Source organism: Pan troglodytes, chromosome 2 (genome assembly GCF_028858775.2).
Source record: "Pan troglodytes isolate AG18354 chromosome 2, NHGRI_mPanTro3-v2.0_pri, whole genome shotgun sequence".
Lineage (NCBI taxonomy): Eukaryota > Metazoa > Chordata > Mammalia > Primates > Hominidae > Pan > Pan troglodytes.
Genome location: NC_086015.1, coordinates 134,718,993 through 134,744,387, shown reverse-complemented (window position 1 = coordinate 134,744,387; position 25,395 = coordinate 134,718,993). Strand labels below are relative to the sequence as shown.

The window sequence follows — 25,395 nt, the reverse complement described above, 5'->3', positions numbered from 1 at the left end:
ATGAAATGTGAAAATGAAGTTTTAGAATTCTTTGTAAATACATCATTTTTGTTTGAAAACAAAGATTTTTGAAACTAAAAGTATCCAGACTTCCATATTATAGCTCTCAGGAAAAAATGCAAATTGATTGATTATAGAGGATTTTTTAAAAAACGAAGACCTATGAATATAAAATTTCATATATCTAAACATTTGGAAGTTAAATCACTTTATAATAGTGTTAGAACTGTTTTCTTTTAATCTGTAAAGAATTTATGCCTCCAAGAAATTAGGCTACGTTGCCTTTTTGTTTTGTACCTTATTATAAATAAAAACTGAGGTAGTACATAGTGTTTTTGAATGAGGAAGTTAAGTGGCCTTAAACATTGATTAAATCAATTCATCTTAGGAGGAGAGGCATTTTCATTGTGGGAAGGATAATTGCAGAGAACTTTGAAGTGGGGGAAAAGAATGCAACCTCATAGATGGGATTATCCAAGTGTGACAGTACTGTCAGTCTTTTAAATTGCCTTTTGAAATCATTTACTTATTTAGAAGTTTGAAAAAAAGAAAAAAGTCTTTTACACTGCTTCGGTTTTAACTCTGCTTGAGCATTTGGTTTTCCTCCTGACTGAGACCTAATTAGTTTTATAATATTTTGATTTTAAAAGAAAAAAGTATTTACTATTAGTGAAATTGGATGATAATCAAGAAGTATGTTTTACCTTGGTTCTATTTATGGTTTAGTCTAAAAAGTTACTTAGGATGAAATGTTTATATATATTGTCTGTTTTGTATTATTAGAATAGTAAAGGATTTTCCTCAGAAGCTTCCAGATATGCTTAAAAAGCTGGCATTAACAAAATAATATGCTTTTAAAATCACGTGGAATAGGTGAATGTCAAAAATAAACTTGAAGTCCATTCTAAAATTTAATAAATCTGAATTTTATACATCAGGAAAATAATTTAAAGGAGCCATACTGTTAAATGAAAATTTTGTGTTTGCTCTTGTTGCAGAAGTGAGTATGATTGAAGATGAAAAGCAGGGGACTTGATAATAGTGGTGTTGGGTGTTAGTGTTAATTTCAGTGTGTAGGAAATAAAATAATAGAGAATGATTGGAATGAATTTGTGTTATCACTCTTGTGGAGGAAAGGATAGCTTCTTGAGAGAACTCTTGTGAGGTATAGAACAGTCTTCAGTGGACATCAAAGTAGAGCTTCTCGGCATTTGTTGTAGGCTCCACTGGAGAGCCCCAGGGGGATTCCTGGTAAGTTGTAGACTGATCCAAAAATTAAACTGTGCTTACAGGCCAGTGCCACCCAATTTCATGTCAACTATGGCAACTGAGTAAGTTATAAGTACTAATGGTTTACATTTTAAACTGAACAAGTAACTAAAGTTTGCTAAGTATTCACATATTATATTCTACAAACAAGTCTGACTCTGCAGGCACTTCATTGGAATTTGGGGGAAGGATACTTTGTTATTATCAGTGTCATCTTGAGTTGGTTAGGGTTTTTTAGTTGCTGCTATTCTTGCTTTTTGAAAATTACAATTACTATTGGTTTGGTTTTATAATAGTTTCTTGCTGATTTGTTCATCCTCAGAGCAAGTCATGATATATCTCTTAGGCCTATACTTTTACAGTAACTAGACCTGAAGATTGAGGCCACAGTAACGTCGTGTTCCAAGAACTGATGGAGCAGAAGAGTAGAAAAGTGGGAAGAGTTAGGCAAACTTTATACCCAGATGGTTGCCTGTCCTTTATCTTCTGTTTCTTTTCATCGTTGGTTTAGCCCACTTCTTTATTGTCTAACTTGCCACTGTGCTTAGCTGTAAAGTTAGAGACACAAATGAATAAAAAACAGCCTTTACCATCCAGGTGCTCACAGGTCAGCATGCTGACCAACATTTGAGTAGATACACTTGAGATATTCCAGTGTCTAGTGTTGGCATAGACAAAGGAGCAATGTGCTCTGGTAAGGCTGCTCAGAGAGGGATCTGGATAGGAAATATAACTGAATTTAGTACTAGAGACATGTACTTATATTTCCCAGTGTGAAGAGTGCCTCTTTCACCAGAATAAAACGAGCACAGATACATCTACCTGCTGTTCCCTCTTCCTCAACTTTGAAGCTTTGGAGATGCAGGGTAGGGAGGAGATCACAGATGAAGAGAGTGGTGCAGACAGATTCAGGAAAGCATACATAGAGTAACATAGCCATTGGGGGCCTGCGGGTTCTTCATTTATGGTTAGAAAGTTGAGGGAGAGCGAACAGCAGGAAAATAGATGTACTATGTTATATTGTGATGAAAGAGGCACTCTTCACATCAGGAAATAAAAAGTGGCATAACTTTTTTGTCAAGTCCTATAGCAATCTATATCGAGTCTTAAGAATTAAGGTGGGGGGAAGACCCAGAAATTATAAGAAAATAAGATGTCCATAGGTTTTGTTTTTAGTGACACTGGTTGTAGTGATATTTACAATAGCAGGACAGAAGGCAGGAGTGGAGAGCAGACAGCAGGATCTACCAGGAGTTGGGGATATAGCAGCAACTAAAGCAAGTCTCTGCTTTCAGGAAGCTTAGATTTGGGTAGGTTTAGGGGTGAAATGGGGAGGCTGTTACATAGAACAGGGGTCCCCATCCCCCGGGCTGTAGACTGCTCTGTGGCCTGTTAGGAATGGGACTGCACAGCAGGAGGTGAATGGCAGGTGAGTGAGCATTAGTTACCACCTGAGCTCTACCTCCTGTCAGTCAGATCAGTGGCAGCGTTAGATTCTTATAGGAGCGCAAACCCTATAGGAGCTGTGCATGCGAGGGATCTAGGTTGCATGCTCCTTATGAGACTCTAATGCCTGATAATCTGAGGTGGAACAGTTTCATTCTGAAACCATCCCTCTTGCTGCCTCCACTGGTCTGTGGAAAAATGGTCTTCCATGAAACCAGTCCCTGGTACCGAAAAGGTTGGGTACTGCTGACATAGAAACAGTAAAAAATGTGTATCATGACACATGGAGATAAATGCTTTGAAGGGTAATACTAAAAATATAAAGGATTTTTCTCGGAAGCTTCCTGGTATGCCTAAAAAACTGGTATTAATAAAATAATATGCTTTAATAAAATAAAAGTAGGCTGAGGGGATAAGTGACAAAAAATGGTGCTATTTCAGATTGAGTAATTAGACAAGGTAAGTTGATATTTTGATTGATACCTGAATAAGTAAGGGAGCCAGTCATGCAAAAATATGGCAGAAAAGCATTCTAGACAGAGGCAGTAGGATGCGCAAAGGTCTTGAGGCCAGTGTTTGATGTGTTCTTGGGCCAATAAGGGAGTGCATTTTTTCTGAAGCAGGGTGAGTCAGGAGGAGAGTAAAAGATGAGGTCAGATTGTGTAGAACATTTTAAACCATGGTAAGGACTTAGGACTTGATTCTGTAAGAAGTAGAAGCCACTGTAGATATATGATATGGCTTGAGTTTTAAAATGATAATGCCAGCCTGTGAATTGAGAACAGACTAGAGAGTCGGAAGGGTGGAAGCTTGGAGACCAGTTTGGAGGCTATTGAAATAATCCAGGCAGAAGATAATGGATGAGGTTGACATTGGGATGGGGTGGTAAGTGGTTGGCGTGGGCTGTATTTTTAAATAGTCTGGAGGAATTGCTGATGAATGGGACGTGGAATGTGAAGAAGAAAAGAATCAAGGGTGACCATAAGATTTTTGACCTATACGGCAGCATTATGGAGTTGCCTTTTTTATTGAGATTTGGAAGAAGGCCTGGGAAGGGCAGGCTTGGTGAAGGGAGTTGAGTTCAGTTTTAGACACGTTAAGCTTAAGTTTCTATATGACATTGAAGTGGAGATAATGACTTGGCAGTTGGACATGTGAATGTATAGTTCAAAGTAGAATTTGGAATTGAAGTTAGAGATGTGCAGACATTCACATATATGAGAACCGAGAGAGTAGTAACTGGAAGCCAAGAGAAAGTCTTCCATGGAGAGAGTGGTCACCTGTGTTAAGCATTGCTGGTAGATTCAGTAAAATGAGTATCAACCAGTGTGGTTGACCATATGGAGATCCTTGGTGAATGACAAGCACTTTGCATTGAGTGCTAGGAGCTGAAAGCGCTGATTAAACTGGGTTCACAGAATGGGAGGAGAGAAAGTAGACTTGGCAAGTCTTTCCAGGAGCTTTGCTGTAAGGGGGAACAGAAAAATTAGCTAAAGAATATGTGGTCAAGAAAAAGTTTGTTTTAATATGCGAATTATTGTGACATGTTATATATAGTGATAGGAAGTTCCAGTAGAAAGGGGAAAAAAATGAAGATTTCTTAGAAGAGAGTGGGGACAATTTCAGGAGGAAACCATTGAATAGGTGAGAAGGGGTGGGAATTAGTGCTTTTAATAAAAGTATGGAGAGCTCATCTGTCAGCATGATTTCCAGCCCCAGTTTGACATAGAAATCATGTGAGGTGCTTGAAAATTAGCAATGCCTAGACCCCACACTAGACAGTGAAATTACAATCTCTAAGCAGAGGGCCCTTGCCGTTGGCATTTTCTAGAAGCTCTCCATGTGCATCTCATGTGTAACCTAGAGTGGGGTGGGAGGATAGTACTGTTAATATATTAGTGCTGGTATAGACAATTTGATTTGGTAAAAGCATGGAGAAGTTCTCTTAATTCTTTTATTTGATCAACTCAAAGGGAGGAAGAGGAAACAGTGCTGAAGATTTTAGAAAAGGATGTGACTTAGTTTCCTTATAGAGTGTGAAAATGATTTAACCAGAGATATGTAGGTATCTCTAGATATAACCAGGCCACATTTGAGATTCTGAAGTTTGTGGTCATAACATTTAAATGTAACATACCGTGTTTTCTTCCAGTTTAGAATAAGTGCAGAATAGGCAGAGAGTTGATTTTTCGGGGTTTGGGTTCTTAATTCAGACAGTCAGAATTTAAATATGAGCACAACTCTTTATTTTCCTGCAGAACAGAGGTCTTTCCCAGTGTGCTATATTTGAACACTGTGTACATGGTTGGAATCTAAGTAGTAAGATTATTCAAAGAGATGTAATAAAATATAGCTATAAATCTCACCTCCCTTAAATAAGGGGAATTGGGTGCCCTTTGTTCATTAAGGAATAAGGTATGCTTTGATTTATTTTCTGGGGTGTTAATAACTTGGTTTAGATCTCCATGCATTCAATTCCACTTTTAATATTCAATGTATTACTTATATGTGCTGCTTTTCCTCTAGAAAGCTACATCCATATTGGAATTTTACCGGGAACTTGGATTGCCGCCGAAACAGACAGTTAAAATCTTTAATATAACAGATAATGCTGCAATTAAACCAGGTAATTTGAGGTTGGGGAGAGGAGGGAGGTAAAAATACCCAAATATGCAATTTGTTTAATGTCAGCCCTTTCAATAAAGCTACATCTAAAATGCAAAGTCTCAAACACTTACTTTTAAATACAAAACTGTATCTCATTTTGTTTTTTTTTTTTTAGTGGAAAAACCTGTAGATAACTCTTTGCTTTCTGTGAGAGAGGGAGGAACACTTTTGTTTTTAATGTAGAGAGAGTTTAATATTTGAAAAAGCCACCTCAAAGAAATACACTAACTTTTAAAATTCAAAGATCGTTGTTCACAGGCTGGCATTCATGAAAAATAGCCAGGCTCTTGCTTAGATAGAAGAACTGGAGAAAATATAATAACAGAAGGGACCGACCATAGCACCTCAATGTAAAGATTCTTACTTAAAATTTCCAAGATATTTTGCCTAATCCGTGGACTGTCAAAGAGTAAAGATTTGGCATATGATTATATTGGCTCATATGGTTAGCAAAATATAACATTTTGATGTCTGAACTTCAGAAAAGCTCCCTGATCTCTGAACTTGAGTTCTGACAAGAAGACAGTAGAATGCTGTTTTAAGATTTGGTATTTAATATCTGAACTAAACTGCTTTAAGTAAAATACAGTTGCAGTAGGCTTTTATTGGTGTGACAGAGGGTCAGCCTTGATACAAGGTAGAATTAAAAGTATTCTTTGAAGTTAAGATTTTGCAATTTTAAGGCAAGGTAAATGGAATTAAACAAATATAAAAATTAGTAGAGGTACTTGGGCCATTGTATATTAGAATAGTTTATAATGGAAATACTTTAAATATAAAGGGATAGTTCTAAAATATTTGGTTGTGTAGACAGTTCTGAAGCACTTTTTAATATTCTCTTTGGTATTAACACATCTAACTTTCTTAAACTCTTTGTTTATGTTTATGATAAAGATAAAATTAAGCCACATTAACTTTTGCTGTAGCTCAAATCATACAAAATTGTTTTTGGGGTCAAAAATGGTCAAAAATCAGCAATTCAGCCTCATAAAAGGTCACTTAATTTCTTTTTAAAAAATTAGTACTATTTTTGATTGATAAATCAAAATTATATACATTTATGGGATACAATGTGATGTTTTGATAATATGTAGACAATGTGGAATGATTAAATCTCTATATTTTCTTCATTCAAGGTTTTTCTCTGCCTATATAAATCCAGGTTGGGTTATAACTTAAAGGAAATTCCCCCCCTGCAATCTTACAGCACTTTGCTGCTTGTATTAAATAAACTATAACTATAAATAAACTTTCAGTTACATTCTCTACTACAGTGGTTTCTGCCATTTAAAAAAATGTATCTTATTTGATGATGTTAATGTTTATTCTTCACCAAGATAATAAATTTCTTGCTGTCAGGGGCCATGTCTTATATTCTTATATTCTTGAATTTCTAGCTGCACATATTTGTAAGTGCACTATAAATGTTTGCTAATTGATTGCCAAAGAGTTCTCATAAATGTTACTTTCAAGTTTATGTAAACAATATTATGAAGGGCTTTGATTCATCACAAAATTTAAAACTTTTAAAAATAACATTTCCCAAGTACATTTAAAGTAAGACTTTATTTGCATACGACTAGTTTTGTAAACGTTTCTATATAAAATTTAATAAGAGTATCTATAAAGGCAATTTTTTGCTATTCTAATTATCTAGGCATGAACTGGAGAACTATAGTTTACTGGTACAATGAAGAGTTCACCCAAAATCTGATATGTAGAGGCTTTATATAGATGTCATACGTACCATGATCATTACACACCATATGAGGGACTTGGGTTCAAGTAATTGTTTCCTGTTTGTCCAATGGGTGCAGGATATTTAATGAAGCCCCAACATTTTTTGGTTATTCTTGTTTTTGTTTTCCCAATGTGAAAACAAGAAACATATCTTAATTTAGTATACTGTTATTCACTAAAACAACCAAGAATCATCAAATTTATGTGTTTGACAGCAAGAACACTGTGTTGTCATGGGAATCACTCATTTCAAACAGCACCACTTTTGGTCTCTGTGAAGTCAATCAAAAGACATATGTGTTGAATAATTTCATTGTTTGGATGTTTCTAATTGCAGAAGAGAATCTCTTACCATTTTTGAAATCAGCTAGAAGCCTTCCTGGATATAGTTTGTGTTGAATAAAGTTGTTTCTGTGCTGTCAAATTTCATATTGATTTTTCATTTTCTTTTCATAAAGGCACTCCTCTTTATGCTGCTCACTTTCGTCCAGGACAGTATGTGGATGTCACAGCCAAAACGTAGGTCCTCATAGCGAGTTCTCTTTTCCTTTTGTTTTCATCTATTAAAAGAGAACAGAATAAGTGAAAGAAGTACAGTCTTTCAAGTCAGTGAATAAAGGATAAATATATTTCTCATTCTGAATTCAAATCTTTCATGTTACCTACACTGGTTTTTAAATTGTGCCAAATTAATTGTATGTAAAGGGTTCACATCAGGTTATAGCTTTTATTTTTATTTGTTTTTTTTTATTATACTTTAAGTTCTAGGGTACATGTGCACAACGTGCAGGTTTGATACATAGGTAGACGTGTGCCATGTTGGTTTGCTGCACCCATCAACTCGTCATTTATATTAGGTATTTCTCTTAATGCTATCCCTCCCCCAGCCCCTCACCGCTGACAGGGCCTGGTGTGTGATGTTCCCCGCCCTGTGTCCAAGTGTTCTCATTGTTCAGTTCCCACCTATGAGTGAGAACATGCGGTGTTTGGTTTTCTGTCCTTGCGATAGTTTGCTCAGAATGATGGTTTCCAGCTTCCATGTCCCTGCAAAGGACATGAACTCATCTTTTTTATGGCTGCATAGTATTCCATGGTGTATATGTGCTACATTTTGTTAATCCAGTCTATCATTGATGGACATTCGGGTTGGTTCCAAGTCTTTGCTATTGTGAATAGTGCCACAATAAACATATGTGTGCATGTGTCTTTATAGTAGCATGATTTATAATCCTTTGGGTATATACCCAGTAATGGGATTGCTGGGTCAAATGGTATTTCTAGTTCTAGATCCTTGAGGAATCGCCACACTGTCTTCCATAATGGTTGAACTAATTTACACTCCCACCAACAGTGTAAAAGTGTTTGTATTTCTCCACATCCTCTCCAGCATCTGTTGTTTCCTTTTTAATGATTGCCATTCTAACTGGCATGAGATGGTATCTCATTGTGGTTTTGATTTGCATTTCTTTGATGACCAGTGATGAGCATTTTTTCATGTGTCTGTTGGCTGCGTAGATGTCTTCTTTTGAGAAGTGTCTGTTCATATCCTTCGCCCACTTTTTGATGGGGTTGGTTTTTTTCTTGTAAATTTGTTTGAGTTCTTTGTAGATTCTGGATATTAGCCCTGTGTCAGATGGGTAGATTACAAAAATTTTCTGCCATTCTGTAGGTTGCGTATTCACTCTGATGGTAGTTTTGTTTTGTTTTGTTTTGTTTGTTTGTTTGTTTGTTTTTTGCCGTGCAGAAGCTCTTTAGTTTAATGAGATCCCATTTGTCAATTTTGGCTTTTGTTGCCATTGCTTTTGGTGTTTCAGTCATGAAGTCCTTGCCCATGCCTATGTCCTGAATAGTATTGCCTAGGTTTTCTTCTAGGGTTTTTATGGTTTTAGGTCTAACATTTAAGTCTTTAATCCATCTTGAATTAATTTTTGTATAAGGTGTAAGAAAGGGATCCAGTTTCTTCTTTATACATATGGCTAGCCAGTTTTCCCAGCACCATTTATTAAATAGGGAATCCTTTCCCCATTTCTTGTTGTTGTCAGGTTTGTCAAAGATCAGATGTTTGTTTCTTCAACATAAATGATAATTTCATTTCTTTTGATGCCTCAGTTTTCTCCTGTTTGTTGCATGATAATTCTGCAGGGATTATTCTGACTAGGAACCCTCTGAAAAATATGCCATTGTTTACAGATGCTCTGGGATAGGTTTGTAATCACAGAGATTGAGCCAGAGCACCTTTTATCAAAAGAAACTGGGGGAGTGCTAGTATCACTTTCCTTCACACGGTTAAGATGCATTCTTCCTAGTTTCAAATATAGGTCATTGCAAAAGCTGCTGGCTGCTTTAATAACCTTCATTTCGCTATTTAGAAATGAAATGTGGGATAGATTGGTAATGAGTCTTCTTTTTAAAGAGATTGTAAACCTGTCCCCCTTTTTTTTTTCCTGCTTCCTGATTATCGTGAAGTTGTTCCTAGTTACAAGAACCCCTGAAATCACTGGTTCCTTGGTAACTGTTTTGCATTCCTTTGGCAGAACTCAAAATATTGGAGCTTAAAAGCTTTGATTTGGTTAGTTGGGGAAATATGTGTGTTGTAAATCAGATTATTTTACTTGTTAATTTTTGAATTATTGCATATAAAATGCCACATAGTAATTTTGTTAATTTACACACAGTTAATGTTGTGTGAATTCCATTATGTATTTTATACAATATGGGATATTCTACGAAACCTCGCAAAGTCAGAGGCCTTTGTTAACATTTGCCTTGTGGCTGGACTTGTGACTAACTTGGATTAGAGTCTAGCTTTTCAAATGCCTATCTTCAGTGAATGCTTTCATCTCATATGCTTCTGTTTGGTTTCCTTGGCTTCTTTAAAGTGATTTTTAAAACTTTAGCTGCCTTCTTGTAAGCATAAAGTAAAAGAGGAAAACTTTTGTTTTTTGGTTTTTTGTAAGATCATTTTCATAGAAAACAAGATTATGTAAAGCCATGCACCAGCTTCAGGATTAAATAGCTGGTAAGAGTTGGGGGAACAACCAGCCCTGGAATTTAAAGTAGTGACAGTCAACTCTGGAGAAGTGAGGACCTCCATTTGAGAAGATCACCACTGTTATATGGGCTACAATACAATATTCTGTTTAACTTTTACTGTATTAACAGTGGGGCAGGGTTTTCCTCGCATGTGTGTGTGCATATCTTCATGAGGTATTTATTACTTACGTGAGAATGAATTGGACTTTATTTGACCTTTTGCTAAATGTTACCAATAACTATAGCTCTTGTAGCTGACATGTTATTATTGCTGTAAGGTGCTTTTAATTTTAAATGCTTGTAAATTTATAGGATTCGTTGTCCTTCTCATCTGGAACTGTTTTGAATTTCCTCTGAGTGCAGCATTGTATTTCCAGCTGCATACAGCCCTAGTTGCCACTGCCTCTTCTCTCTGCCACTGACTTCCCATGTCTGTACATGTACACATACATGTGCATACATTTGTTTAACTTTTTTTTTCTTTTTTAAACTCCTCTCTCTACTTTCCTTAATGCATTTTGGAACTTTTCGGCTCTATCTGCTGGATATTAATCCTGTTAGAAGGGTGAACACTAGGGGAACAATATGTGCAGTGCCATGGTTAAGGGAGTGATGAAAGGACATGGATTTATAGGCTGGAGCAGTGGGTCTCATGCTTGAGTAGGCTTTATAATCTCCTGGAGGTTTAGTTGAGCACAAATTGATGGACCCCACCCACGGAACTTCTGATTCTGTAGGTCTGGGGTTAATACCTGAGACTTTGCATTTCTGCCAAGTTTCCAGGTGATATAGATGCTGCTGGTCTGGAAACACACATTGAGAACCACTGGGCTGGAAAATAGAAGCTCATCAGTTAAACCACTTTTCCTCCTCACTCCTCTACCTAGCACAGAATTCAGAATGCCTTTCTTTCCTTAACTCTGCTTGAATTATAACATACAAACATCTGTTTAAAAGCAAGCAAGTTTAATGTAATTAAAATAACATTGCCAGTAAAAGTGGGTATTTATTACATTTTAGTTAGCATAAAACTGAAAACTAGTCTGTTTAGTAATTGGCTTCATTATCTTTTCATTAGAAAAGAGAAAAATCTCAATCCCTAATTTCTTAATTTTTCTCATGCTGTAATGTATTTTAATTATCAATCTTCACTTATATTTTTAGTACTAGATTTCAATGTTTCAATGTTATACCTTCAACTTTAATTGCTGAGTTAAGTGTACTTTAGAAATAACTAAGAAAATTTTTTATAGGAACAAACACTGTCTGCATATCAAGAAAATAGTGTTAGAAGTATCTGTCTACCTCAGGAATGAAATTGTCTGCAGACAGTTTTTTAAAAAGTGGCCAGTAACCAACAGTAACAGCTTCTTGAAGATATACTTACAATTTTAAAGTGTTCCTTTTAAAATAAAATTTTGTTAGGAAACTTGCTTACATGAAAGATACATTGTGTTTACCTATACTGATGTTGGTTATAATTCTCTAGATAAATAGGTAAATTTACCAGTGTCACGTTAGGGTGTGAGGTGAATATATAATTTACCAGAATTCATTTTAATTTTTACTTGTAATATCAGCAATAGTTTTTCATCAAAAGGATGATAGAAGACAAATTTTATTTAGATTGTATGGGGAAGATTTTTACATCTAATAAATAAAACTGCCTAGCAGAACATTTTTACATAGTTTTATTATACTATCAATAGATAATGAAGCCCAATCTTTGAAATATGGCAGTTTATGTAATTCATTCCAAATAAAATCTTTAAACTAGCATGTATCATGATGTCTTTTCTCCCTGCCCCTACCCTGGGTACATTTTTAAGGTTTATGTTCTTGCTCTGTAGTAGCAATTATATTCCATTGTAACTTTGAATAGATGATGGTTTAGAGTCTAACATTTTCCCATTCTTTCAGTCTCGATTTTGAAGAGGGAACAGCTATAATGTATAAATAGTGAGTAAGCTGAGGTATGACTGTTAATTCTATCCTCAGCATAGGATGTTTAGCCCATTTTTTTTTCTGTTGAATTCTGGTGGTGCTTATTATAACTTGTAAAAAAAAAAAAAAGAGAGAAGAATGAAACAAAGAACAAATAAAAAGAAAACTAAAGATGCTTTCTGCTGTGGTTAGGGAGCAGTGTTAGGTATCTGCCTGAAAGGACTTGAAGGACAGAGATGGTAGTGATGCATTCGTAATAGCATGGAGAGACACTTCCTGCTAGGTGTCTTGTTGAACTTTGAATTCATGACAGTGCATACCTGAAGTAATTTTCCTTCTGGTTATCTGTAATTTATTTATTTACTTAAAATTTGAAGTCAGAAGACTTCAGGTACTTAAAATATTTTTTTCTTTCTGAAAGAAGGATAATTTAAAAATCTTGTCTACAAGTCTGGGCTGATTAAAACAACTCATATTTTCAGGAATAATCTTACTACTTTACAGTTGTCGGTGTCCTTTAAATTCTCATTACCCTTTGGTCTCAAAACAGAAAAATAACTAGTTGACAACGTTATCATTAGTAATAAATTTTTTTTTTTTTTTTTGAGACGGAGTCTTGCTCTGTTGCCCAGGCTGGAGTGCAGTGGCACGATCTCGGCTCACTGCAAGCTCTGCCTCCCAGGTTCACGCCATTCTCCTGCCTCAGCCTCCCGAGTAGCTGGACTACAGGCAACTGCCACCACGCCCAACTAATTTTTTGTATTTTTAGTAGAGATGAGTTTCACCGTTTTAGCCAGGATGGTCTCGATCTCCTGACCTCGTGATCCGCCTGCCTCAGCCTCCCAAAGTGCTGGGATTACAGGCGTGAGCCACCATGCCTGGCCAGTAATAAAAATTAAGGGGAGTGGGGTGGAGGAGATTAGGTATTGGAGCACCTTGGCACATTTATTGAGATTCAGTTAGTTTGGATCCCTTCATTCAAATACCAAAATGTGTAAAGAAGTATTGTTGCCTACCAAAGTCAAAGATGTTTAAACTGTCAACATGGGTTCTTAAAAGAGTAAAGACTTTGTGGGCTGTATACCTAGCCCAGTACACTGTTGAGTGAAGAGTGTCTACATACTGTCAGAAACTCTGCCCACAAGCTCATTGTTCTAACTGGTAGATGTTTGTTGTAAACTCCGGAAGGAGAAAGCAAGGTATGTGCTGCCTTCAGGATACAGTTGCTGTGCTGTCCTGTACATTTTCAGTTTTATTTCATTTTTAACAAGTAACTTTATGTACTGGTTATTCAAAGCAGTACGTTTTTAACGTATTAGTGAAACAATTTTCAAGATGAGTGATTAAACTATAGAGAGATAATCTTTGTAAAAATTAATCCCTCTTAAATCAGTCAAAATGAATGATTGGAGAGCGGTGTGTTGGGGTTATATTTAGTTGTTGGGTAAAAATTTTATTAGTGGTCATCTATAGTTGCCTCCTTATTTACAAAGCAGCATGTTTTTACTCAAGCTCAGCAAAATTAAGGCCTAATAAGAGGCAATGTAAGGTGGTGGCTAAAAGCATGGGCCTTTCAGTAGCTCTGTGACCTAGATAACTTTCTTAATCTCTTTGCTGCTTCATTTTTAACATAAGAATAATTGTAAATGTACTTCATAGCCATATTACAAAGATTGAATGACAGTGCATAGAAAGCTCTTAGCTCAAGGCCTGGCACATAATAAATGCTCAGGAGTATTAGCTACTATCACTATTATTGATGTTGCTGCTTTGTAATTAGTTTCAATTTTAAAAAGATCCATGTTTTCCTGAATAGAAAATATCTTTCGAAATGAATAGAAAACATGACATTATTAGGAATTCAATTCTGGTGTTTTCCAATACATTAAGTTTTGCCTTTATATTTTATGTAACAAAGTAGTAGCTTTACAAAACACTCTAGGTAATTTTAAGATCACATACTATCTATTGTATCTGGAATTTGCAGAGTAATGAGGATGCCCTTGAAATGGCTTCATACCTCTCCGATTTGCTGGAATATTTTAATATTTTTCTTCTAATCTGTTTCTTGAGAGGCACTATGACCTGGGTTGAAAGCGTGGCTGGATGTTTCCATTTCCAGCGATTTGATTTTGGGCAAGTGGCTTAACTTGTGGGGATTTCGATTTCGTTATCTTTAACCTGAGGGTCTGAGGCTAAATGGTTTCTAAGGTTTCTTTCAATTCTAAAAATCTGTTTCCAAAAAATAATTCCTCAGTTTTCCAAGTGGCATAACTCACCCTTATCTATACTAAAGAAATAATACATGACAGTAGATTCATAGCTCATGGCAATATGGCTTTCTAATCTATTGAAGAACATTACGTGGCTGAAGACCTTCAGAAAATTTGTGTCCTTTCATGATATTGTAGAATTGTTTATTTGTGTTTTCTTTTTTGAGAAGAACAGAGTGTGCCCAGGACAGCAAATGTGGTGTTCTGGGTTTATTTAGTGCAGTTGGGAAATTGAAGGAATCACTGCACAGTTGACTCTTTGTACTATTAAATGAGCTAGATTTGATGTCAGAAAAGCCGTAAGCAGTGCACTCCTCGCACTCTTGTTGATAAAAATGTTCCCAGTTATTGATGGGAAGTTTATGGTTTTTAGACAGAAATCATATACCTGCATTTCAGGTCATGCTGTCACAAATTCGTCCTAAAGAGTTAACAGCTATACTGATATTCCATGCCACCTTCTAACTCTATGTGAATGGAACACCAAGCAACTGGAAAATTCCACCATGACTGACTTGTGGGCTCAGCACCTGTTCATCACTGATCAAGTAGGTTTAGACAGCAACACTGAATTGGGTAGAAATTGACTGCCGCACTTTACAGGGATCTTCAGTAGAGATGCTATGTGGAAATGCAAGTAAGTAGGAAACATCTGAGTGAGTTTGCTGAAATGAGGAGAAGCTATAGTAAAAGATTAAAATGTTTGTGCCATATTAGTTCATCATGAGTTAAAAGCTAATCTTGAGGGAGATTGTCAGCTAGCTAATAAGCCTTTTATATACATGTAATATGTTTTGGCAAAAATTAATTCTTTTTTGTTTATTAGAATTTTTTGTTTGTTTTAAAACTAAGAACATTTGGATAGTTTGAATCTAAAGCATAGTAAAGTGATTATTATATCCTACCAGAATTTCTTTTGATGTTGATTTAGACATTTTGCTTTTATATTCAGTAATACTTTATCACAGTTAAAAGATTTTATCTTAATTCTTTTTTTTGAGATGGAGTCTCGCTCTGTCGCCCAGGCTGGAGTGCAGCGGCGCGATCTCGGCTCACTGCAAACTCTGCCTCCTGGGTTCATGCCATTCTCCTGCCTCAGCCTCCCAAGTAGCTGGGACTACAGGTGCCTGCCACCACGCCCGGCTATTTTTTTGTATTTTTAGTAGAGACGGGGTTTCACCGTGTTATCCAGGATGGTCTGGATCTCCTGACCTCGTGATCCACCCGCCTCAGCCTCCCAAAGTACTGGGATTACAGGTCGTGAGCCACCATGCCCGGCACGATTTCATCTTAATTCTAATCTGTTTTATAGGTTCATTTCAGCTCAGTGTTGATTTTAGCTAGAAACCCAGGTGAATCTCCATTTTCCTGTGAATCTCCATTTTACCATAACAGAGAAGCTGCTTTTTAAACCAGTAATTTCTTCACCTTCCCACCCCCACTTCTATTTATTAAATTTTAAAAATGTAGCCTGATTTGGGTTATTCTTAAAGAAGTCAAGTGTCCTTTCTCCATTTGGTACACAGTTACTGGTTTTTTGAGTGATATATGTACAAGTCACTTAAACTTCTTACAGCATAAAGAGAGAAAGTGAAAACTTAATTTGGAGGGCATACTCGTAGACCTTGCCTGACTGTGCTCATGTCCAGGCAGGGGGGACAGTGTATGCAAGAATAATTTGGAGTTCCTGCCAGCTCTAACCAGCTTCATCAGTGGCTGGATAAATTGCAGGACTCTAAACGTTTCCCTGAAGAAAAAAAGAAAACTTAATTTGGAAATGGTTCTAATTGAAAAACCTCTACTTAGAGTATGGATTTTGATTTTTAAAAATTAAAAATCAAATATTTTGGGCTGGGCATAGTGGCTCACACCTGTAATCCTAGCACTTTAGGAGGCTAGAGTGGACAGATGACTTGAGGCCAGGAGTTTGAGACCGGCCTGACCAACATAGCGAAACTTCATCTCTACTAAAAAGACAAAAAATTAGCCGTGGTTGCAGGTGCTACTTGGGAGGCTGAGGCCTGAGAATTGCTTGAACCTGGGAGGTGGGGCTTGCAGTAAGCCAAGATCACACTGCTATACTCCAGCCTGGTAAACAGAGCGAGAGTCTGTCTCAAAAAAAAAAAAAAAAATCGAATATTTCACAGGTGATGCAACTTGATATTGAATACTTGGTTGTTTTTTCATGACAATAGTGGGAAGATAGACAATGTAGTATGAAGGGTGTTTGAGGCAGAAGGAACAAAATGAACAAAGGCATGGAAGAGTGGCTTATTTAGGGACTCATGGAGTAATCTGCTATGACTAAGATTTTTCAGTGTTTGGAAGTCAGGTTGGATCCAGTTATAAAAAACCTTATATATTCTAAGCTAAAAATATTACTAGGGAACCATCTAAGTTTGTTTGCTTGTTTTTTTTAAAGCAGAGTACAAATTTATGTGATTAGATTACCACCTTGGGAATTCTGCCCTGTGGTAGGATAACTTGAAGGAAGGTATTCTGTGAAGGATAACTTGAAGGAAGAGAGATGTTTGGTTTGTTTCTTAAACACTGCAAGTGAATGGCTGAGGTACTTCCAATTGGATATGGTTGGTACATCTGTAGAATGGGATCATGGCAAAATTCTTGCCAGAGTGCAAGATTATGGAACTCCAGCTTATTACTAATAACTTCAGGGGTCTAAAAACTTTTTCTCAAAGAATGGGAAGTAAATATCTTAGGTTTGCAGACATTATGTTCTCTCTTGCCCATGAGAGAACTAACTTATTCTGCCATTACAGCTCTAAATTGGAGATAGGCAATATGTAAATTAGTGTGCATGACTCTATCCCAATAAAACTTTATTTACAAAAACATACGGCCAGCACAGGCCAGTTTGCCAACCCCTCTTTTAAACCTTAGTGAGAAGAGAATCAGAGGCAGCAAGAGGAAAGAGATTTCTCAAAGAACATTAGGGAAGCAGGAAAATAGGGAGGAAATGATGACAATGGAAAGGAGCGGGACGTTAAGGGGTGGAGGAAAACCCTGTGGAGAGATTCTATTTTAAAAGATCCTATAGAAATCTAAACACCGATGTTAAGAAATTACTAAATTTTTTAGGTTGTGATAATGGTATTGTGGTTTTGTTCTTCAAAAGTATTCTTATCTTTTAGAGATCTCTACTGAAATATTTGTAAATGAAATGTTAGGGTATCTGGAGTTTGCCTCACAATAATCTATTGGAGTTGTCAGAGGAGAGGAACAGATGAAAAAAATAAATAGGCCTTGAGTCGATTATTGTTCAACACTGGATGATGGATACATAGGGATTTATTGAGTTAATCTCTCTGCTCCTGAATATTCCTTAAAACTTCCATAATAAAAAACTGTTTTAGTAAAAGACTTGGATTTGGGATTTGGGGATTAACCTCAGAGTGAATTCCAAAGAGTAATTGGAGAGGAAGATGGATTGCAGAGAGTGGATGGTTGATGAGAGAAGGAGAAGCAGTTTGTGTTCCAGTGAAAGAGGAGGAGGGATATGAAGGGAAAAGAAGGTAGGAGAATCCAGTGGCTTCTCAAGGGAGATACTCAGGGGATGGGAATTTTAGAGGAAGTTCTCAGAGGACACAGAATGGATGGGTTTAAAAGCAGGTATATGGTCATTCTTCACCTTATGGACATTTCGTTTTATCCCCATAGACAAGTATATCCAGAATCATGCAATGAAAGGCAGTTTCTCACAAAGTAAAGAAATACATAATGGATTTATATTAAAACCTGTGTGTCTCTTGGTAGGCATTTGTCACAGTATAGCAAGGGAATACAATTCTCATAGTAAGAATCTCTAGAGATTTATAGAATTCAGCGGGAAACATTAAATTGTGCATTCCCTTCTGCAGGATTATTAGCCATACCTTTAAGCTTCTCCCCTTTTCTTCAAACCATCTTTTCAAACTAAAAGGCATGCCCATTATACAATAATTGGAAACTGTAGGACAGAAGAAAGGAGACTTAATCCCCTGTCTTCCCAGGACACAGCTATAGCCAGTAACAAATTTTACTCTGCTTCTCTAGACTGGACACTACAGCTAAATAATACACAGTTTCTACCCTTCGTGCACTGAAAGTGTACTGAGGGGAAATGGACTGAGAAGCAAGGACAATAATGTTTCCTAGATTAAATGATACATCTGAATTTCTATATTTTAGTATAGATACTCTAAATAAAATACATCTTTTATGTCTTCTTAATTTTCAAATATATCTAACTAAAATTGGGATCTCTATGTTCTTTCCACTTTAAGCTTTCCTTTATTTGATTTTTTTTCTGCTATCATTAATTAAAAACTAAGCAGAAAATGGGTAAGGGATATAAAATATAAAGTATGTTGTATATTATTTTTAGTAAAATGAAGATTTTATTTTATATGACCTGTGGAAACCTTTTACTTGAAATGTGTCTGGCTATACTAAGTATAGATTAGTTCATTTCTTGCTTTTGTTTTATTTTTGTTCTCAAGTTGAGTGACAACTGTGAGTAGTATAAATACCTGTACCTCCCATGGATCAACAGGTACACTCTGTTCTCCCTAATCTGAATTCAGCCAATAATTTGTCCTGTTATTTGTGTTTTGTTCTTTTGTTTAAAGGTTACTGAAGAGGTTCTCATTGTACAGAGTATAACTACATGATGTATTCTAGAGCTAGATTGAAAAGCAATCTGTAATTAGCCAACAGATAATTAGCACTTTCAGGATACCACTTTTATCTTATAATTATTTACTCTTAAAATGAGCTAAGTTATCTTCTGTAGTTCACCTGGCATGTGTTCTATTGGTGCATGCACTCATGCTCTCTTTTTAAGTAAGAGATCATCAGTTTTAAGAACACAGAAGTACCAGTAAACTTTCTACCAAGAATAGCCAGTGTAACATGTTCATTTAGATTAGTGTTGCCAGTCTCTCTGTCTCCTTTTCTCTTTGAAGTGTTGTTTGCCAAATGATATGGTAAGTTCAAATTACTCTTTAGGTATTTCCTTTTCATTTTTAAATTGCCAAGCGCTGTACTTTCCAATTAGGTTCTAAAATTCAATGTTAAGTGGAAACATTTGTTAAATTTCTAAAGCATAAAATATTTGATTATTCTCTTCTTAGATGTTAGTTTACATAATTAATGGTGGGTTTTTATTTAATATGTGTTATGTTTTAGCTCTTTGATCAGGTATGCACATTATCTTGAGTTTTCACGTCCAAAAAATTATATACACACTGTTCACGGGCTTAATGTGAAGAATGTGATGTAAGCTACGTTTAAATTATTCTTATAAAAGTGACTTTTGACCTATGATTTGATAGTATTCAGCTGTTAAGTCGTACATGTAATGTATCATTTTTGTTTTTAAGTTTGAGGTCTCACTATGTTGGCCAGGCTGGCCTCCCCTGACCTCAAGCAGCCCTCCCACCTCAACTTCCCAAAGTGCTGGGATTACAGGCATGTGCCACCAGACCCAGCCTTATCCTTATTTTTAGAGTGGATTTTTGATGTATTGAAAACAAACTGTATTATTCACATAGGCTTTCTTCAATCCATTGCTAATTGTTTGCTGAATGCATAGCAAAGTCCTTGTGGAAATAAGTTTGTTTTTATAATCTTTTTCTTTTTGTCCTCTTTGTAAATGGCCTGAACAGTACACTATATAATAATAGCTGACATTGGTGGGGTTAGGGAACACTCTGTTAAAAATATGTTGATGTATTATCTAGTAAAAGGTGAGAAAAATCTTCATTTTCAGAGTAAAAATATGTCACATGCCTGGCATGGTGGCTCACACCTGTAATCCCAACACTTTGGGAGGCCCAGGTGGGAGGATCACTCAAGGCTAGAAGTTCGAGACCAGCCTAAGCAACAAAGCAAGATCCCTCTCTCTACCAAAAAAATTAAAAATTAGCTGAGTGTGATGGCATGCACCTGTAGTCTGTAGTCCTAGCTACTCATGAGGTTGAGACAGGAGGATTGCTTGAGCCCAGGAGTTTAAGACTGCAGTGAGTTATCACTGTACCACTGCACTCCAGCGTGGTTGGCAGAGTAAGACCCTGTCTCTTTTAAAAAAAAAAAAAAAATTAAAAAGTCTAGTACGGTCTGAGAATTTTTTCCAGTCTTTTTATTGTGTCATTTATACTGATATAATCAAAGACAAATTTTATTTCTAATTGACACATTGCAGTTGTATTTATGGGGTACAAGTTGATGTTTTAATATGTGTGTATATTGTATAATGATCAAATTAGGGTAGTTACGGTACCTGTTACTTCATGCATTTATCATTTTTTTGTGGCGAGAGCATTCAAAACCATTCCTAGCTATTTTGTAATATATAATAATTTACTGTTGACCATAGATACCTTAGTGTACCATAGAACACCAGAACTTATTCCTTCTACCTACCTATTAACCAACCTCTCCCCATCCTCCTCATTCCCATCCCCATCCTCTCCCCAGTCTCTGGGTAATCACTGTTGCACTCTCTACTTCTATGATAGCAACATTTTTTAGATTCCACATGTAAGTGAGATCATACATTATTTGTCTTTCTGTGTCTGGTATATTTCACTTAACATAATGTCCTCCAGTTTCATTAATGTTGTTGCAAATGGCAGGATTTTATTTTTTATGACAGAATCGTATTCCATGTGTATATGTGCCACATTTCCTTTATTCATTTGTCTGTTATTGGACACTTAGGTTGATTCTGTATCTTGACTATTGTGAATGGTGCTCGATAAATATAAGATATCTCTTCAACGTGTTGATTTCATGTCCTTTGGATATCTACCCCATAGTGGGATTGCTGGATCATATGGTCGTCATATTTTTAATGTTTTGAGGGATGCTTCCATACTGTTTTCCATAGTGGCTATACTAATTTATATCCCCACTAACAGTGTATGTGTTCTCTTATCCACGTTCTCACCAACGCTTGTTTTCTTTTGTCTTTTTGACAGTAGCCATTCTAACTGGAATGAGATGGTATCTCATTGTGGTTTTGATTTGCATTTCCCTGATAATTAGTGGTTTTGAACATTTTTCATATACTTGGCCATTTCTTTGTCTCTTTTTGAGAAATGTGTTAAGATATTTTGCTCATTTTTTAATTGGATTACTTGGGGGTTTTTTTTAGTTGTTTGAGTTCCTTTGCAGTTATTTTAGGTGTTTTTGCAGTTCTTTTAGTATATATTTTAGATATCTCTTGTCAGATGTAGTTTGCAGATGTTTTCTCCCATTCTGTAGGTTGTCTCTTTGCTTTGTTTCTTCTGCTGTGCAAAAAGCTTTTGAGTTTGATGTAATGTGTCTTTTCTTTTGTTGCCTGTGCTTTTGAGGTCTCATTTAAAAATACTTGCCCAGCCCAGTATTATGAAGCATTTCCCCTATATTTTCTTCTAGTAGTTTCATACTTTTTTTTTTCATTAAGTCTTTAATCCATTTTGAATTGATTTTTGCATATGGTGAGAGAGAGGGGTCTAACCTCATTACATGTGGGTATTCAAGTTTTCCAGCACCATTTATAGAAGAGACTGTGTTTCCCCAGTGTGTGGTATTGCCACCTTTGTCAAAAATCAATTGCCCGTGATGTGTGAATTTCTTTCTGGGCTCTCTGTTCTGTTCCATTGTTCTGTGTGTCTGTTTTTATGCCAGTAGCATGCTGTTTTGGCTCCTATAGCTTTGTGTAGTATGTTTTGAAGTCAAGTAGTATGATGTCTCCAGCTTTTTTATTCTTACTCAGGATTGCTTTGGCTATTCAGTGTCTTTTGTGGTTCCGTATGAATTCTAGGATTATTTTTTCTATTTCTGTGAAGAGTGTCATTGGTATTTTGATAGAGGTTGCATTAAATCTGTAGACCACTTTGTATAGTATGGCCGTTTTAGCAGCTCTTCCAGTTCATGAACAGCAGATAGCTTTCCATTTACCCACATCCTCTGCAGTTTCTTTCATCAATGTTTTATCATTTTCAGTGTAGAAATCTTTCACTTCCATTATTAAGTTTATTCCTGGGTATTTATTTTTTCGTAGCTATTGGAAATGGAATTGTTTTCTTGATTTTTTTTTCAGATAGTTCACTATTAGTATTTAGAAACACTACCAATTTTTATATGTTAATTTTATATCCTGCAACTTTACTGAATTTATTCTAACACTTTTTTGGTGGAGTCTAGGATTTCCTATATATGATATATCATCTGCAAATGGGACAACTTCTTCCTTTACAATTTGGATACCTTTTATTTCTTTCTCTTGCCTAATTACTCTAAGACTTCTAGCACTGTGTTGAATGGAAGTGGTGGAAGTGGGCATACTTGTCTTGTTCCTGATCTTAGGGGAATAGCTGAAAGCATAACATCAGTATGTTTGTCATATATGGCCTTTGTTGTTTCAAGCTGCATACTTTCTATACCTAATTTAGTGAGCATTTCAGAAACAAACTTTAATAATTCTTTAGCTTTAGTGTTGTTTGCTTTCTACCTGGATCATGGGGTTAACAGAATTTGAAAATAGAGTGATTTCATTTTAAAAGGAGATTTTAGATTAGTAAGAAATTGTTACTCTCTGATTTTATTTCTCCATTTGTTTCTTCTCAACCCTGAGATGAAGATCCTTCTGATATCTTCTAAGATAAAAGTTGTTCAGCATTTAGAGCATTATTTTTTTCTATTTAGTCCTCTATTGTACTAGTACCTATTGCTGCCTAACACATTATCCTAAAACTTAGTAGCTTAAAATAACAAACATTTATTACCTCAGTTTCTGTGCTCAGAAATCCCATTGTAACTTACCTGGATGCCTCTGACTTGGGGTCTCTCCCAAAGCTGCAGTCAAGCATCAGCCAGGGCTGTAGTCATGTCAAGGTTCTAATTGGGGAGAATCTGCCTCCATACCTACTAATAGTCCATTGGCAGACCTCAGGTCCTTCGTTAATAGCTGGAGACATCCTTGCAGCATGTCTCTCCATAGGACAGTTTACACTAGCTGTGGAAGTTGGCTTCCTTCAGAGCCTGGCAAGCAAGAGAGTACCAAGAGGGAAGCTACAGTCTCTTTGTAACCAAATCTCAGAAGTGACATCTCATCACTCTTGCCATATTTTATTTATTAGAAGCAAGGGACTAGGTTCACCCAGACTCAAGGGGAGGGAATTAAGCAGGAGCATGAGTACCAGGAGGTGGTGATCTTTGGGTTCCATCTTAATGGCTGCTTGCCATATCTGCTATAAGTACTTTGAAACTTCTAGAGCTTTTCCATTTTTACTGTGTCATCTTCACAGAATTAGGATGATAAAACTCCTGTTCAGATAAAATTCCCTGTGCTTAGCTTGCTGGTGTCTCACAATCTTGAATTAATCATTTTATATAGAATTAGACTCCAGGAAGGGGTGCAGACCAAGACAGAGATAAAGGAATGTTTATTTGCAGTTTTACTTGTATAGCCTTTTCTAGTTATTTAAATAAGAAGCTTTGTTAAAACTCTAACAAGAATGTGTACAGTTGGTACTAGAAAGTGTACAATTGGGAATGGTCTATGCTCTTTTCATTATGTAAATTCTAACGTTTGTTTTGTTCAGTATTGGTAAAGGTTTTCAAGGTGTCATGAAAAGATGGGGATTTAAAGGCCAGCCTGCTACGCATGGTCAAACGAAAACCCACAGGAGACCTGGAGCTGTTGCAACTGGTGTGAGTATAACTAGTGAAGCTCTTTTTAATGCTAAATATTCAACTTCTGCACATGTAGTCCTCAGTCCGTCCTTGATATGAAGTCACATAATTTTAGTCTGACACAAGGGGGCTCCATGTACTTGTCACCCTTTTATGGATCCTTGCCCCTCACTCATTTCCCAGAGCCAGACTAGAATTAGTTATATTCCACAAGGTTAGCTGAGCATCTGTAGTTTGGCTGTGTATACTCTGAGTCTAAATTTAAAATATACTTTGTGCAAATGTTGAATTCAGTTTGTCTTTTGAATTAGTATCAGTTAACAATTCTGAAATAATTTTCTGTGAATTGTAGGATTGGGTAGGTAAGTAAATGTATTGATAATGGAGCTAGGTTTCTCACTGTTGGAAAAGGGCGTTAAAGTATGAAAATGGGAAAATTAAAATGAACCCTATAGTGTTGAATTCAAACTATAAGTATGCATATACTGTTTGGTGGGGGAGGGGAATGCATGCATGCACACAAGGAAAAAATGTAGCACACAGAGAAACAGAGGGGTGTGTGTGTGTGTGTGTGTGTGTGTCTTAGCTCTGTCTACTGGAACATTGTAGTCATATATAACGGAATATATTTGTAGAATGAATAAGAGTGATACTTAGTCTGTAACACTCAGAATTGTCTTTTAAGCCTGTTGGTTACATATTAAACATATCTAATACCATGATGAGGTACTTCCACTGAGAGTTTCACCTGTTAATGTGAGAGCAGCTGATGGAAAAGTGTTTATATTGTGAGAATTCATGTGTTATAAGAAGCTGTTCCATTTTAGTCATAATTCAGATTTGCTTCTTTAGATGTAGAACTATTACCCGTTATCAGAGCCAAAATCAGAGACTGTTAGATTTATGTAAATCAGAGAAAACCAGGGCTAGACAAACTAGTATTCTGATAACTAACTCTGTCCTTGAATAATTTTGGTCAAGGAAAGTAACATCTAAAGCAAGGAACAGTAGGACCATTCCAGCACCAGTGGTATGGATGAAGTCCATTAAGTCAGTTAATACAGAAGATGAGTTCAAAACAGGCCTGGCAGTCCATTTTTTTTCTTTGAATGATGGTGTCGGTGTGTCTGTATGCCCTTGTCCTTTTTTAATTCTTAGCCAGTATTAGGTCCGTTGTTACTGAGTTTTTCTCCTAAATCTGCTTCTTAGTCTGTATTTATTTTATCAGTCTAGTCTCATTAGAAAGGAAATCCTCTAGGAGTAAATATGCCTAAATCCATATTTAGTTCCTTACTGGGACCTAGCAGAATAGGGGAAAAATAAAACATTTTAATAATTTATA

General features: G+C 36.2%; 1 protein-coding gene and 1 non-coding gene across 5 annotated transcripts in view; both read left to right on the top strand.

The window, feature by feature from the left end:
• The window catches only part of MRPL3 (mitochondrial ribosomal protein L3), a 40,699-nt gene that overhangs the window by 7,675 nt on the left and 7,629 nt on the right, over nucleotides 1-25,395 (top strand). For all 4 annotated transcript variants that reach the window (XM_009446474.5, NM_001280310.1, XM_054680270.2 and 1 more), the window contains 3 exon segments: nucleotides 5,242-5,341; nucleotides 7,581-7,641; nucleotides 23,963-24,071. In XM_009446474.5, the coding sequence (XP_009444749.1) occupies nucleotides 5,242-5,341; nucleotides 7,581-7,641; nucleotides 23,963-24,071 (270 nt within the window).
• Nucleotides 15,981-16,117, top strand: LOC112207759 (small nucleolar RNA SNORA58). Its single transcript, XR_002942194.1, has one exon. It is a non-coding gene; the product is annotated as a small nucleolar RNA SNORA58 (small nucleolar RNA).